Consider the following 18,019-nt stretch of genomic DNA (forward strand, 5'->3'; position numbering starts at 1 on the left):
TGTGTCACACCGGGGCGCTGGGACCAACATGCCTTGTGTTTCGTAAGATCCTTTGGATTTTCTGAGACAATGAGTCAGTCCACTGGGCATGTGAAAATCACAATGGCCATTTTCTACAGTTAGCTGAAATACAATAGACGGTTTTCACGTCTCCACCCTTTATACTTTCAGACATTTAACTGAATTTCCTCAAGCTAAGTGAGCGTCATTCGATTTGTAAATCCTTAAACTGAAAGGATCGTCAAAATGAATACAAAAAGCATTTTAGACAATTGTTTGTAACTGTGCCATTCACTGAAACTGCTTCAATTTAAAAAGAGGTAGAGGGAACATGGCAAACTTAATTTTTGCCGTAGTTAAAGTTTCATGACCAACCCCACACAAATTATCTGGCACATCAGAGAATTAAAGCTTTTTATGCCCCCCTTCAAAGAAGAGGGGGTATATTTCTTTGCTCATGTCGGTCGGTAGGTCGGTCGGTCGGTCGGTCCGTCCACCAAGTGGTTTCCGGATGATAACTCAAGAACGCTTGGGGCTAGGATCATGAAACTTCATAGGTACATTGATCATGACTCGCAGATGACCCCTATTGATTTTGAGGTCACTAGGTCAAAGGTCACAGGTGAAGGTCACAGTTACTGGAAATAGGCATTTTAAGGATTTAGCATGGTTCAAACAAGGGAAACAACTACCGTTTATGCATTTCCTTTTTATTACTGATTTTCCTCCCTTTAATTCATTTAAAATCTCATTTTACAGCAGAGATTCCAAATCTTACCTGTAAATGAGCCCCATATTTACTGCCAGTGCTAGGTTACCTTTTCCCATTTGATCATTCTTAAGTATTGGTATTGTAATACCACCACCACGACCACCACCACCACCACCACCACGACCACCACCACCACCACCACCACCACCACCACCACCACCACCACCACCACCACCACCACCACCACCACCACCACCACCACCACCACCACCACCACCACCACCACCACCACCACCACCACCACCACCACCTCCTGGCTTAAGGTTTAATTAATTATCCCCACGTTTTTCAGAGAAAAAGTGGGGATATTGTATTGATGTGCGTCTGTCCTGGCCACCTGCTCCTCCTACACTATTAGCACTAGAACCTTGAAACTTACATACATGGTAGCTATGAGCATATGTGCGACGGTGACAGTGACGGAATTTTGATCTGACCCCTGGGTCAAAAGTTATGGGGGTTGGGGTGGGGCCTGTTCAGAGATTTTCACTCATTTTTTATGTTATTTTACATTAACTTCTTCATTTCTGCACCGATTTACTTCAAATTGATACTGAGCCTCTCTAATGACAATAAGGTCAATCTCAACTATGCATGGCCCCATTACCAACCCTGGGGCGCCCCGGCCACATAGGCCACGCCCACCCAAAATTGCCTTTTACTATAATTTCTTCATTTCTACACGGATTCACTTCAAATTGATACTGAACCTCTCTTATGACAATACGGTCAATCTCAACTATGCATGGCCTCATTACCAACCCTAGGGCAACCCGCCCACATAGGCCACGCCCACCCAAAATTGCCTTTTACTATAATTTCTTCATTTCTACACGGATTCACTTCAAATTGATACTGAACCTCTCTTATGACAATACAGTTAATCTCAACTATGCATGGCCCCATCACCAACCCTGGGGCGTCCCGCCCACATAGGCCATGCCCACCCAAAATTGCCTTTTACTATAATTTCTTCATCTCTACACCGATTCACTTCAAATTGATACTGACCCGCTTTTATGACAATACGGTCAATCTCAACTATGCATGGCGCCATTACCAATCCTGGGGCGCCCCGCCCATAATAGGCCACACCCACCCAAAATTGCCTTTTACTATAATTTCTTCATTTCTACACCGATTTACTTCAAATTGATTCTGAACATCTCTTATCACAATACGGTCAATCTCAACTATGTAAGGCCCCATTACCAACCCTGGGGCGCCCCGCCCATAATAGGCCACACCCACCCAAAATTGTCTTTTACTATAATTTCTTTATTTCTACACCGATTCACTTTTAATTGATGCTGAACTTCTCTTATGACAATACGGTCAATCTCAACTATGTATGGCCCCATTACCAACCCTTGGGTGCCCCGCCAATGATATGGCCACACTCACATTGGCCACGCCCACCCAAAATTGCCTTTTGCTATAATTTCTTCATTTCTACACCGATTCACTTCGAATTGAAACTGAACCTCTCTTATGACAATACAGTTAGTCTCAACTATGCATGGCCCCATTACCAACCCTGGGGCGCCCCGCCCACATAGGCCCGCCACCCAAAATTGCCTTTTACTATAATATCTTCATTTCTACACCGATTCACTTCAAATTGATACTGAACCTCTTTTATGACAATACAGTCAATCTCAACTATGCATGGCGCCATTACCAACCCTGGGGCGCCCCGCCCACATAGGCCACGCCCACCCCAAATTGCCTTTTTCTATAATTTCTTCATTTCTAAACCGATTTACTTCAAATTGATACTAAACATCGCTTATGACAATACGGTCAATCTCAACTATGTATGGCCCCTTTACCAACCCTGGGGCGCCCCGGCACATAATAGACCACACCCACCCAAAATTGTCTTTTACTATAATTTCTTCATTTCTACACCGATTCACTTCTAATTGATACTGAACTTCTCTTATGACAATACGGTCAATCTCAACTATGCATTACTAACCATGGGGCGCCCCTGGGTCAAACATGCGGCGTGGGGATACGTGTCGGCCTCTGACGCGCCATTTCTAGTTGATTTATATTTTTCCCAAAATGTCCAGTTCTGAGCAAAAACAAATCTGTTGTTATTGTGAAATTTTTGTAAATGTCAATTGAACTTTTCTAATTTTGTTCTTATTTATGGTTTTAATTATTGGCCCCTAATGAGCAAATGTAAGCAAATACAAATTTCACACAACTATTACTTTTTTCTTCTGAGCTTTAAAGGGACCTTTTCACAGATTTTGGCATGTTTTGAAGTTTGTCATTCAATCCTTTCTATTGATAAATGTTAACATTTGCTCGAAAAAGCTTCAGTAAAAAATTAAGAATAAAATTAAAAAAAAAAAAGTAACCCTCAACAGGGCTTGAACCACTGACCCCCTGGAGTCCTGGCGTAAAAAGTCTCCCACTTAGACCCCTCGGCCATCCTTCCGCATTACAATACCAGATGTATTTTATACTAGATATAAGTAATCCTCCTAGTTTCACAAATCATATTGACAACAACAGAACTCTCCAAATTATTCAATAGATTCGCGTTGCAACACTTTATAATTTTCAGGTTTTTAAATCGTCAAAAGATGCATATCATGGCTATATTAGAGCATGGTAAATGTTCAGTATTACTGTTTCCTCACAAACATCATAACTAAATTGAAAATTTGTGAATCTGGAACAACTTTTATACATTTTGTCAATTAACCAAAACGTGAAAATGACCCTTTAAGTAACAAAACCAATCTTTGCTATGACAGGGTTGGTTAAGTATGGGAAGTCACTGTGGTAGAAAAGCAAACAAACTGTGATGCTGAAGTTGCTTCCCTTGTATTTTAGTAAATCTGATAGATGATAGGAAGAAAGATGTAATAGTTTGTTAGTGAGAAACAAGCTTGCACACACACAAAGCTTGTAAGGAAAATGTAAGTAGTACGTGAAATCATATTAAAAGAGTACAAAAAAAACTTGTAAATCAATTTTCTAATTTTATTCCCCCTATGAAGAAAGCGGCATTTAGAAGTCTTAGTGTTTTATATGTCCATGCAAAACTTCCTGTCTCAGCCATAAATTTGTCATGTATTGATGGATTCTTGTGCAAATGCCCATCATCATTAGAAGTCATGTCACAGGATACATAGGTCTTTCTACTTCAAATGTCAATGCAACAGAGTTTAAAGGTCAAATTTATTTAAGAACCATTACCGTACACTTTCTTAAATAAGAGTTCTTGCTCTTTGTTGTTTTGGTATTGTATATCTTTTTAGGGCCAGATCTCAGATAAGCTACAAGATTTTAATATGAAACTGCAAGGGTGTATTTATATCAATGAGGAGAATTGCAATACATAAAACAATTACCCTACACTTAAATATTTTTTGATGATTATACCATATATCGAGGGATTTGCACCCATCCATTAACAAACTTTATTTGACAAGGGATATCAATTCAAAGAATATGCTTGTTTCTTTGTAGACTAAAGTAATTTATTATACCCTAATAATGAATAAACATCATTCATTTGAGCAAACAGCTAAATTTTTATTATGCTCCCCAAAATTTGTTTGGGGGAGCAAAAAAAATTATAGTCGCAGCTTCGTCTGTCCGTGCGTGTCCGTGTGTCCGTCCGTCCGTGCAAAATTTTTGTTCGGGCTATTTCTCAGCAATTAATGACCGGAATTCAATTAAACTTTATGGGAAGCTTCACTACCAAGAGGAGATGTGCATATTATAAGCCGGTTTTGGTCGGATGATTTTCACAGAGTTATGGCCCTTTGAAATTTTCCATTAAATGTACATATAGTGCAATTCTTGTCCGGGCTATTTCTCAGCAACTAATGACTGGAATACAATGAAGCTTTATGGGAAGCTTAACTACCTTGAGGAGATGTGCATGTTATTATTGGGTTCTGGTTAGATGATTTATTATGCCCCCCTTCGAAGAAGAGGGGGTATATTGCTTTGCTCATGTCGGTCTGTCGGTCGGTCCGTCCACCAGGTGGTTGTCAGACGATAACTCAAGAACGCTTGGGCCTAGGATCATGAAACATCATAGGTACATTGATTATGATTCGCAGATGACCCCTATTGATTTTGAGGTCACTAGGTCAAAGGTCAAGGTCACGGTGACCCAAAATAGTAAAATGGTTTCTGGATGATAACTCAAGAACGCTTAGGCCTAGGATCATGAAACTTGATAGGTAGATTGATCATGACTCGCAGATGACCCCTATTAATTTTCAGGTCACTAGGTCAAAGGTCAAGGTCACAGTGACCCAAAATAGTAAAATGGTTTCCGGATGATAACTCAAGAACGCTTAGGCCTAGGATCATGAAACTTGATAGGTAGATTGATCAGGACTCGCAGATGACCCCTATTGATTTTGAGGTCACTAGGTCAAAGGTCAAGGTCACAGTGACCCGAAATAGTAAAATGGTTTCCGGATGATAACTCAAGAACGCTTAAGCCTAGGATCATGAAACTTGATAGGTAGATTGATGATGACTCGCAGATGACCCCTATTGATTTTCAGGTCACTAGGTATAAGGTTAAGGTCACGGTGACCCGAAGTAGTAAAATGGTGTCCGGATGATAACTCAAGAATGCTTATGGCTAGGATCATGAAACTTCATAGGTACATTGATCATGACTGGCAGATGACCCCTATTGATTTTCAGGTCACTAGGTCAAAGGTCAAGGTCACAGTGACAAAAAACATATTCACACAATGGCTCTCACTACAACGGAGAGCCCATATGGGGGGCATGCATGTTTTACAAACAGCCCTTGTTTAGAGAGTTATGGCCCTTTGAAATTTTTAAGTTGCTAAACCATCCATCGTATTATTTGTCCTCAAGACGTCTCCTTTTATCTGAATATATAGTGCAATATTGTGACAAAAAAAACTTTGGGGAGCATCATCTGTTTCCGACGGTTTCTTGTTTATTTTAAAATGCTTTGAATTGTATACTGGTCTGTTCATTATGTCTGAAATTCATATTTACATCTTTTCTGCGCTGTTGCTTTATCCAATAACATCGCATGTGGCATTTAAAGGTGTCTGCAATTGAAGCAATTTTGTAATGGAGAATTCCAGGAATGTAAAGCCTCAGTGTTTGCTACACCTATTACTACAATCCCAGTTCATTCATTCAAGACTCCTCTATAATTAGAATCTGGCAGTGATGTTGGTCTTCCAGTCAGTCAGGTGGAAGTCTATTTTAAGAAGATAACTGCTTGTCTTGGTTTCTTGAAAATTCTTCAGTTTTTGTTTTGACAGGTATTACACAGAGATGATTCATCCACAAGAATGCATACTTATTATGTAGGCAGTTATGTTTATATTTGGTGCTCAAAGAATAGTAGCTGTTGTTTTTTTAAACTTTGTCTATTCGCATAGTTATTATCTAAAATATGCCCTTAATATCCATATTTAAAAAATAACGGTTTTCGCTGTTATAAATGTGAATTCAACATAAATTGATAGAAAATGGAGAATATAAATTAAAAAAATGTATGAGTCAAAGGAGAGGATTATTGAATAAAAAGAAATATGTGAAAAAATACAAAATGTACAGTTTTTTTGTCCTTCATAATACAAAAGGGACTGCTAAAAAACACATTCCCAATCGTTTATTCGAATTTGAAGGAAAAATATTCCCTTCTAGAAGTGAAAAATGTGACAAAATTACTAAGAAACATGTTTCTAAGTTGTACAAAATGTTTTATGTGTTTATCGATAAAAAGTATTTAAATTAAAAAAATATTAAGATTAATATAACACAAAAATAATATTACACATAAATTCACCTATTTAACTTGTTTCCTATGTACACTTCTTAAATATTCCTAAATTTCAAGTTTTCACATAGCAAAGTCTAAATTTTATCCACATCATACCCATTCCAATAATGATGAATTAAATAGCTGATATAAATTTAAATAAAAAGAAAAAGAAATGTCCAGTAACAGGAAAATATGACTGTTCTTGAAAATATTTCTGCAATTTAGTAAACAAACTGCTGATGTTTACCTGCTTGCCCTTGAACAAAGGTCTGTTGATCCCTTTGTTTAAGTCATGATGGGAGTTTTCCTGTAGTAAGCACACATCAGGCTATTAGTAACCAGCATGCACCAGTGACAGGCTATAGCCCAGGGGTACAATACCGCCCTCACCCCCTCTCTCACCTGTGGACTCTCAGGCCTGTGAAGTGAGCTAATCATAGGCCCACAGGGCTTTAGCAGTCGGCAAATACAAAGCAACAGCAGTCTAATTCACATATCACACCAGATTGGTTCAGCCAAAAACCTTCTGGGTGAGGACTTACTAATGTTACAAAGTGGTAAACAGCTTTCTCTCTACCTGGTTGTTAGTCTGCAGTGCAGTTACATATAGAGGACAGCAGAGTGGACAGTGGTATCAAATCTCGCTTGGTGGTCGCTTAATCAACACTGTGGTATAGTGACAGGCTGATTGTTAAAAGGATTTGTTTGCGTTAAAAAAGGAACACAAAACTTTTATTTGTGGATTTGGAAAATTAAAGCATCAGGCTGCCATAAGATAAGTAGAAATAATTGTAAAATTGTGACAGAAGTTTTGAAACAAAGAATATTGAAGTGTACAGTGCTGTTTATCAAAGAAGTTGTGACTGTAAAGGCGTTTAACTAAGTTCACGATGCATTCAAGTTGGGAAACTTCATCCAGACTCATTCCTACGCGTTATGAGACTGATTTCTACCGGCACAGTAGCCCGCGATGGGAGCTTGCCCCCTTCCAGCCGATGTCCTATACTCCGCCATTCCCAACCACCTTCAGCACATTTGCGCCGCCACCGGCACCAGAATTCTCACGAAGCCTGGTGCATTACCCGCCACCGCGTGAGTCAGGACAGTCACTGGAAATGGAGCGGGAGATGAGACGAATGAATGAGGAGATGGGCAGAATGATGGACAATATGAAGGTGATGAACCCCATCTCTAACATAGACGACTGGAGGCTAACAGAGAATTTCCGTATGGAAAATCCTATCCAATCCTATGGGGATGGTTCCCGCAAGTTCAGCCTGCAGTTCGACCTGAGGCAATTCAAACCCGAAGAGATTCAAGTGCGTACTTCGGGGAACCAGCTGACCGTGAGTGCCAGGCACGAGGATAAGGACGCAGGGAAGGCTGTGTTCCGTGAGTACAACCGTTCGTACGTGCTTCCCAAGGATGTTGCGCCTGAGCGACTTACCTCCAAACTAAGCACGGGTGGGGTGCTGACCATCGAGGCCCCACTGCCTGCCCTGGAGGGACCCCGGGAGAAACTGATTCCCATCAAGCACAACTAACACTGGTCGGGCTGATATGGCAGAGGAGAGTGAACAGGGTGTATTAATATGACTTTGGCTCTGGTAAAACAGGTTTAATGCATTTGTTTAAGGAGTCAATCCTGATAAGCCTGTAAAGTCTGCACAGGTTCATCACAGACATTTTTGCACCTTAACTAGATTTTTCTTAAAAAGACTAATGCTTTACAAGTGGTAAGTGTCATCTCTGATTAGCCTGTGCAGACTGCACAGGCTTATCTGGGACGCCACGGTATGCACATGTACTAGGCCTTTTTTTCTCAGAGCACGGATCGCACTCATCAACCCATCCTTAGAATTTACATACGATTTTTATAATAATGATGAATATTCTTGCAACTGTTGATGGTGTAAATTTTATACTGACTTTGCATTCTCTAACATTTGTTGTTGTGTTTTACATTTGATATTTCAATGTGTGTAAAAAAACATTAAACAGTGGCATTTTTACTAAAGGTACTTGTATTTTATGTTTTATTATGAAAGTGCTTGATATAGTTTTTTTCATGGGTCTATTTCTGCTGTTGTTTATTCTCTGGATGCCAAAAATACTTGAAGAATGCCCTAATTTCTTGTATGGTGTATGGGATATATAGAATGAAATCTTGAAGAATGCCCTAATTTCTTGTATGGTGTATGGGATATATAGAATGAAATCTTGAAGAATGCCCTAATTTCTTGTATGGTGTATGGGATATATAGAATGAAATCTTGAAGAATGCCCTAATTTCTTGTATGGAGGGGATATATAGAATGAAATCTTTGAATCAGGCTTTTTGCTTAATTGGTGTTGACGCCTATGAATGAATAATGTTTAAAAAGCTACAGTGTACAGGAATCTTAATAATGGCATTGATAAACTGTGCTTCAATTATCTAGTTGGGTGTTTGTGACTAAAGTTATGATTTCTGTAGATGATTTGGTTATGAAACTGAGAATTCCACATTAATCCTTTATGTTAAATTAATTGCACATTAATTGTGTATTTTCTACAATATTTTGTCATACTGAAGAATTCCTGTTATAATTGCTTTATGTGCGAGCATACGGAGACAAATTGAGGTAGAATTAAAATTATACTTATGGAAAATATACTTTGTGTTAATTTTTTTGTTACAAGCTTTTTGTTACCATTTAAAGTTAATACATCAGGAAATTGCTACACATAATGGGGCAACATAATGGGGCAGTTAATTATTTGTATAATGATGACCAGATGACCTCCCATAAAATCATTGTAGTACATGCTCTAAAAATAACAACCGTGTTTGTAATTGCTACTGTGAACCATTTGTTGTTTGATTGGAATTAAGTTTATGATCTTTTTATCAATGACAGTTATGTAACTAATTTTTTGTTAAGTATCTTGCAGATTTTTAATTTTGTATTTGATTGATAGACAGTTCTACACTTGTCATATTGAACATATTAATTACCATAATACTACATTGCAATGTGATTCATATGCTTTTGTATGTATACAGTATTTTGCTGTTTCATCCTGTGAAAAGATTGTGTTCATTAATTGTGAAACTTTCATGTGCAAATAATAGCTAACAGCCTGTTTACAAAAATCTTCTTAGGTATCTAATCTAATGGAAAAATCTAAGGTATCAACATCTGTGTAAAACACCTGGTTCAATAAGCAGTTTGAAATACTTTGGTATTCAAAGTTATTTATTGTTAAAGTATACGGCATTAAGTAAAAAGCTTATATCTGTCTTTTTGCGCAAAAAACCCCCAACAAATCAGGGCCTTTTTCCTTCTTTAGCAAGTGCCTTATAAAAGGCTCCTTCCTTCAAGAGAAAGGCCCCTTCCCATAAGAAAATTTCTTTAAAATGATGCGTTTTTCCCCAAATTTTGCATGACATTTTTTCCCCTTGTTCAGTTTTGTTAATATTTTTTTCCCCAAATGGAAGGCCAAGCTCTTTCCTCAAGTCAAGAAAAAAAAGCCCTGTGTTAATATATGTTAATATTTGTGAGGTTGTTATGACCATTTATTTGGTATGTCATTTATTTCCTGCAAATGCCCTGTCCAAGTATGACAGACTGTGAATTACTCCCTGTCTACTCAATGGCCCTACAGTGTGCAGTGAGGTCATCAAGGTCACATAAATCACTCTGTGGGCATATTTATTTTTTTGTTATTCTCCTTATACTTAGTAATGCAGCCTGAAGAAGGTTAACAGTTGCTGGTAATTATTTATAATGACAAAAGGAATGAGATAACAATTATGAATGCATTTATTCAGTGCTGATATATTGCAGTTACATATGAATTTATACAGTGTATTTCTGGGCCTGTGATGAATTAAATTTGTTGCTGCTTTGGATGTTATGTTTGTGTGTAGAAAAGTTTATTATTTTGTTACCTCTTGAGATTTTTACCTGTACGATTAGTTGTTAAATGCTTTGTAAAATGTATTGCTACCCATTAATATTAACGTCACTGTTTGTGAATGACTATGGGCACTTGCTGACCAAATAAACTAATAATGGCTTAAATTATTTGTGTGGTTTTATTTATGTTTGCATTGTAAGGATTGTCTTTAGGTTAATTTCCACCATAATTGCTCCATGGCATGAATGATATCAATGAACTCTAAAAACACACCACATCACTTGACCTCATTTTGACCTTGACATTTATCCAATTAAGGAAAGTAGACGAGGCCAATTAATTAACCCATTTAAGTCAAGTGGACTCTCCCATCCTTCTAAATTGGATCAATTTATTTCCAAAATTAGGGATGTCTAGTATATTTATTTCTATATTTAGAATATTACATACTGAAATTCCTTAAAGCAAACAGCGTAGACCCAGATGAGACGCCGCATCATGCGCCGTCTCATCTGGGTCTACGCTGTTTGCAAAGTTCTTTTTTCAGGACGCTAGCCATAAATGGGTTAATACTAAAAAGGCTTTCACTAGGGTTATGTGCGTTTATTGAACGCAACATCTTGTTCAAATTGCCTACTTCACTGAATCAAATAGATTTCATGATAACCAAACTTTTACACTTAAAAATATAAAGTTAAGAAAGCTGTGGACTTTTACTCTCTTTCAATATTTATATAGATATAATAAACAACTTTAACGATTAATTAAAAAAAAACTGCAATAATGCCCATCCTTGCAGCACATGTTCTAATGAAAAATTGAAAGAAAGTGTTGTTCCCTCATGCTGTCTATAATGAAATATATTGGATCCAAAATAATATTGAACAGCTGATGGCATAGAAATAGTTTCAGCATAATACTGCAGAGATATCAAAATAAAGCATTTAAGTGAAAAGTCAGAAAACATTCTTCACATGAGGTTCATTTAAGCCATGCCATTTTATACAGGATAATTCAAACATATCAGTGTTATTCCCCAATATTCTATATTGGTAGAAATATAATATTAATGAAAGGTTTTTTGCTAACTACCTAATGCAAACACGAATATATGCATGTAAGTATAAGTTGCAATTAATGCAGATTGGGAAAAAAAAATATTGATTGTCAGTTTGCTTTGTTTAAGCCCGTACAAGTAAAATGTTGTCCCATGATTTTTAGCGAGGCTATTTTCGGAGAAAACCCGAGGTATTGTCATAGCCAGCTCGTCGTGTCGTGTCATCCGCCGGCGTAGTGCTTAAACCTTAACATTGGCTCTAAAATCAAAGTGCTTCCACCTACAACTTTGAAACTTCATATGTAGATGCACCTTGATGAGCTATACATGCCACACCCATTTTGGGGTCACTAGGTCAAAAGTCAAGGTCACTGTGACCTCTTAAAAAAAAAAAATTCTGACAAGCTTTCGCAGCCGAGGGTGGCAGCCGAGGGTGGCAGCCGAGGGTGGCACCCGTTATGCGGTGCTCTTCTTAGTCTTGATATGACATGACTTAAGACTCATATTTTATGTCGAGGGAATAATTAGTCATAAAGGTCAATGTCCAACAAATGATATTAAGATTAAATGAAATAGATTCTGGACAAACTAGGTAACAATTGTGTCACCCATCCCCTGCAGAAATTATAAGTCTTTGACAGGTGGTCTTGTAAGCTGTCAGAAAGAATCATTCTGTGGCAAATTGTGTCGCCCATCCCCTGCAGAAATTATAAGTCTTTGAAAGGTGGTCTTGTAAGCTGTCAGAAAGAATCATTCTCTGCCAAAATGTGTACATAGTTACCTGCAACAGGTTGTATGAAGATGGTTCTCATTATTTTGTTGTCATCAGTCAATCCTTCCCACCCAGAGTGAAATCACAAATGGCTACATGCAACCAGCATAGAACCAGACCAGCCTGCGAGTAACTCATAAGCTGTGAGCTGCTCATCAGTATCTAAGGGTTGGAAATGAAGTCTCCAAAACTTAAAATGTTAATTCTAAGGGACTACAAACAGGTATAAATGTGTGTCTGAGCGGTTAATATATATTGGTTACTTATCATTAATTGTATGATAATATGTTTATTAAAATTATAAAATCAGTTTAAAGTAATTTTAAAGTAAATTTGTTAAAAAAAGAAACTAGTGACAAGCTGAAATTGGAGCACAGTGATGTGATGAGCACACTGCACAGGCTTATCTGGGACAACACTTTATGCACAGGCTTATCTGGGACAACACCTCATGCACAGGCTTATTTGGGACAACACTTTATGCACAGGCTTATCTGGGACAACACTTTATGCACAGGCTTATCTGGGACAACACTTTATGCACAGGCTTATCTGGGACAACACTTTATGCACAGGCTTATTTGGGACAACACTTTATGCACAGGCTTATCTGGGACAACACTTTATGCACAGGCTTATCTGGGACAACACTTTATGCACAGGCTTATCTGGGACAACACTTTATGCACAGGCTTATTTGGGACAACACTTTATGCACAGGCTTATTTGGGACAACACTTTATGCACAGGCTTATCTGGGACAACACTTTATACACAGGCTTATCTGGGACAACACTTTATGCACAGGCTTATCTGGGCCAACACTTTATGCACAGGCTTATCTGGGACAACACTTTATGCACAGGCTTACCTGGGACAACACTTTATGCACAGGCTTATCTGGGAAAACACTTTATGCACAGGCTTATCTGGGACAACACTTCATGCACCGGCTTATTTGGAACAACACTTTATGCACAGGCTTATCTGGGACAACACTTGATGCACACGCTTATCTGGGACAACACTTTATGCACAGGATTACCTGGGACAACACTTTATGCACAGGCTTATCTGGGACAACACTTTATGCACAGGCTTATCTGGGACAACACTTGATGCACAGGCTTATCTGGGACAACACTTTATGCACAGGCTTATTTGGGACAACACTTTATGCACAGGCTTATCTGGGACAACACTTTAAGCACAGGCTTATCTGGGACAACACTTTATGCACATAAATTAAACACCATTTTCCCAGAGCGAGGCTGACTTATCTTAACCCTTTGCATGCTGGGAAATTTGTCATCTGCTAAAATGTTGTCTGCTGAATTTTTAAAATTAGCATTTTTTACCAGGTTTTCCGAAGGAAAAAACTGGTTATTAGATTGGCAATGCGGGCGGGCTGGCTGGCTGGCTGGCGGGCTGGCGGGCGGGCAGAACAAGCTTGTCCGGGCCATAACTATGTCGTTCATTGTCAGATTTTAAAATCATTTGGCACATTTGTTCACCATCATTGGACGGTGTGTCGCGCGAAATAATTACGTCGATATCTCCAAGGTCAAGGTCAAAAATGGCCATAAATGAGCTTGTCCTGGCCATAACTATGTCATTCATTGTGAGATTTTAAAATCATTTGGCACATTTGTTCACCATCATGGGACAGTGTGTCGCACGAAAGAATCACGTCAATATCTCCAATGTCAAGGTCGCCACGACTAAAAATAGATTTTTTTTAAAAACAAACTTACAAAGGGGGTTTATTTTGTTTGTTCATTTCAAAAGTTCAGTTTGAGTTTTCTCCCTTTATCAGATTTTTTTTTGCACAATGAAAACCTGGTTTTGTGACAATTTTGTCCCTTGTCTTCGATTTTTTTCAAAGAATACTATCAGAATAGCAAACAGTTTGGATCCTGATGAGACGCCATGTTCTGTGGCGTCTCATCTGGATCCAAACTGTTTGCAAAGGCCTTCAAAATTCGGTTCCAGCACTGAAAGGGTTAAGAAAATATGGGAGAAATGCTTTTTATTACATATTTTTTAACTCTTGGTTTAAACAACTGATTTGTTATTTTCTGTTTGGCACATTGTGTTCTCCTTAAAGAAATTATTCAGTAGTTCTGTGATTCACTAGTTATTTAGCGCAAGTTTTAATTGTAGTTCAAAGTGTAAATTGAAGCAGTTGCCTGCATGCATGTTGTTTTTTTGCATACCTTCTTTACCTAGCTTTTATCCTTAGGCCAAAAACAAAAATAGGTCCGTTTCCGGTCGCCCGACCGTGTCTTCCAAATTGGCGCAGACCCTAAATTTTTTATTGGGGTCGCCAAAAAAATTTGTTCATTTTCGTTCCTACATTTACATAATGCCCGAGCTAACCCAAATGAATACTCACCATTCATTCCATTTGAGCTCCACCCTCCCCCCACGGTACAGTAGCATCATCACCCCGTCTTTGTAGTGCATAATCTAACACTGTTCAGTGCAGAGAAATGCAGACTATTCTCTTGTTTGAAATAAAGAACACAACAGTACTTAAACCTTTGTTGTTGTTTTGTTTAAATTTAATAACTAAGTTAATAACGTACCTTTTCTACCTTTATTTCAAAGTCAGGATATACACAGAATATCTTTTTGAAAGATATTTCTTGTTAACTGTCTTCAACAGTTATTTTTCTACAGGCAAACATAGTATTTTGTACCTGGTTACAAGTACTGGCAATTATTTCAAACATTCTTTGGACTTCAATACAATCTTTACTTCAAATATAATCTGTAATATTTGGTTTGCTTTTGACTGAATCACAAATGTTTGCATACACAAAGTTGAGCCTAGCTCTTTAAAAAGGGGTTTTCATGCATGTGCGTAAAGTATCGTCCCAGATTAGCCTGTGCAGTCCACACAGGCTAATCATGGACTGCACTTTCTGCTTAAAGTGGCTTTTAAATGAGTAGAACCTTTCTTAAACAAAAAAATTTATAAAAGCCAAAAGTGTCGTCCCTGATTAGCCTGTGTGGACATCACAGGCTAATCTGGGACAACATTTTACACCCATGCATTAATCCCTCTTTACACAGAACAATGTTTACTTGAATTTCTTCATATAAATCAGATGCAAAACGTACCTGTTTTTAAGGGATAAAAACTAATTTGAAGGTAGTTTTCTTAGATAGGCAATTGTCTCTAATACTTTTTAGACTAGCCCTGCAAAAGAGCAAGGAGTAAAAAAAACCAGTACACATCATCATTATCTGATAATAGGTACTTTGAACTAAACAAAATCACATCATGATTTAGCATTATTTACAGTCTGAAACTTCTTCTATAAAAACAAACAAACTGATACTCTGCAGGAAAATTGTTAAAATCTTTTCTGTAAAGACATTTGCCCAGCTGGACCACTAACTTTTGAAATTTACTTATTTACTTGCCCTGGTGTTAATTCATTCGCCCCAGGCAAACCAACATGCTCTAATTTATATCCCTGTGTTTGCTGTTTAAACTACTCAGATTCAATTAGGATTAATCAAGAAGCAAAGATTGAAATGTTGATTAACACATAATTAGAGATCAGCATTTAATCTTGCAGATCAGTGGGATCAGCTGAACAAAGCTAGCATTATATAACAGACTATTCTAAATGTTTAACCCTTTTATGCCTAGTGGACTCTCCCATCGTTCTAAATTGGATCAATTTATTTCCAAAATTAGGGATGTCTAGTATATTTATTTCTTTATTTAGAACATTTCTTACAGAAATTCCTTAAAGCAAACAGCGCAGACCCTGATGAGACGCAGCATCATGCGGCGTCTCATCTGGGTCTACGCTGTTTGCCAAAGCCTTTTTTCTAGACCCTAGGCATTATGAAATGGGTTAAGTGGAATAATTTGATTTAACTTCCACTTAAGTAAAATTTAGTTCAGGTGCCTTCCTTGTTTATTCCTGAATATGTATTCAAAATTTATTTACTTCTGACACTGATAGAAAACATGTAAAACTGTGGGTAGTAATAAATAAATACATAAAGAGCGTAAAATGGGTATTGTTGACATAATTTAGTTAAGAACTATTATAAGTAGTATATACAGCTGTCAACATTTGCCCCTACTTGGGGAGGTGTGGGGGCTGACCCTTGTGTATTGACATGATTATACCCCCCCACACAAAAATTTGTTCGAAGTATACTTGAATCACCCCGAGTCAATTGGTGGGTTGGTCTGTCATGCTGCAATTGGGTTGCAAAATTGTCTCCCAGTCTTCTGCATATCAACATGAAACTTTATAGGTATGTTGTAGAAGTGCAAGACGTTATTTTTAAGCTCCCTTTTAAAGAAAAGGGGGCATATAGTGATCGGACTGTCCGTCTGTCTGTCTGTTCGTCTGTCTGTCTGTCCGTCTTTCCGTCACACTTTGCGTTTAGGTTTAAAAAAAATGCTCATAACTTCTATGTCCCTTGAGATATAACCTTCATATTTGGTATGCATGTGTACATGGACAAGGCCTTTCCATACGCACAAAAAAATTTACCCCTGTGACCTTGACCTTGAACTTGGGGTCCGTGTTTAGGTTTCGAAATCTGCGTTTAGGTTTCGAAAAAAGCTCATAACTTCTATCAAGCGTTTATAGGGGGCATAAGTCATCCTATGGTGACAGCTCTTGTTGTATATGTCATGTTATTCTTGTAGTTTTATGTGCCCTTTAACTAAGGCAAATGTAGATACTTACTTCATTGCACCTGTGTGCTGGGTGTCTCCAACAGTTTATGTGTATCAAACAAAACTGGAGTGTTGGTTATTCTAAGTAAAAGTGCAAGACGTTATTTTCTTGTTTTTAGCAATTTTCTGTGCAGATATATGTGCCCTTACCTTAGGTCATTTATTCCTTAGATTGTCTTTATGTATGAGCAATGTGAAGTTGCTCAAGACCAATTTTTATGCCCCCTGTAGGGTGTCGTATAGCAGTTGAACTGTCCGTCAGAAAACTTTAACATTGCCCATAACTTTTGCAATATTGAAGATAGCAACTTGATATTTGGCATGCATGTGAATCTCATGGAGCTGCACATTTTGAGCGGTGAAAGGTCAAGGTCATCCTTCAAAGTCAAAGGTCAAATATATGGCTTCAAAGCGGCGCAGTAGGGGGCATTGTGTTTCTGACAAACACATTTCTTGTTAAGATTAATGTTATTTATACTCAGGCATTTGTCGTCTTCAATGACTGTTCGATTTTACTTTTGGGGACTTATTCCATACCATGGAGCACAGAACCAAACAGAGGAAAGAGGGTCTATATATTATTGGTAGAACCAACCAGAGGAGAGGGGGTCTACATTATTGGTAGAACCAAACAAAGGAAAGAGGGTCTATATATAATTGGTAGAACCAACCAGAGGAGAGAGGGTCTATATTATGGGAAGAACCAACCAGAGGAGTGAGGGTCTATATTATTGGTAGAACCAAACAGAGGAAAGAGGGTCTATATATTATTGGTAGAACCAACCAGAGGAGAGAGGGTCTATATTATCGGTAGAACCAACCAGAGGAGAGAGGGTCTATATTATCGGTAGAACCAAACAGAGGAAAGAGGGTCTATATTACTGGTAGAACCAACCAGAGGAGAGAGGGTCTATATTACTGGTAGAACCAACCAGAGGAGAGAGGGTCTATATTAGAATGCCGGACAAAACCCCTCATGGATCAAACAACCCGTC

The 18,019-nt window shown here is 38.1% G+C and overlaps 2 protein-coding genes across 3 annotated transcripts in view; both read left to right on the plus strand.

Moving 5' to 3' along the window:
- The window catches only part of LOC127836957 (probable RNA-binding protein 18), a 39,770-nt gene that overhangs the window by 1,893 nt on the left and 19,858 nt on the right, over positions 1-18,019 (plus strand). The window lies entirely within an intron of this gene.
- LOC127836956 (body wall muscle protein HR-29-like) lies at positions 6,882-9,992 on the plus strand. The gene has a single exon (XM_052363627.1). It carries the CDS (start codon positions 7,466-7,468, stop codon positions 8,117-8,119), a length of 654 nt encoding a protein of 217 aa, XP_052219587.1. The 5' UTR covers positions 6,882-7,465; the 3' UTR covers positions 8,120-9,992.

The sequence above is a fragment of the Dreissena polymorpha genome, chromosome 7, assembly GCF_020536995.1.
Source record: "Dreissena polymorpha isolate Duluth1 chromosome 7, UMN_Dpol_1.0, whole genome shotgun sequence".
NCBI classification, from domain to species: Eukaryota; Metazoa; Mollusca; class Bivalvia; order Myida; family Dreissenidae; genus Dreissena; species Dreissena polymorpha.

Excerpts from the sequence above, each read along its gene's own strand:
- LOC127836956 (XM_052363627.1), top strand. The coding sequence starts at position 7,466 with ATGCATTCAAGTTGGGAAACTTCATCCAGACTCATTCCTACGCGTTAT.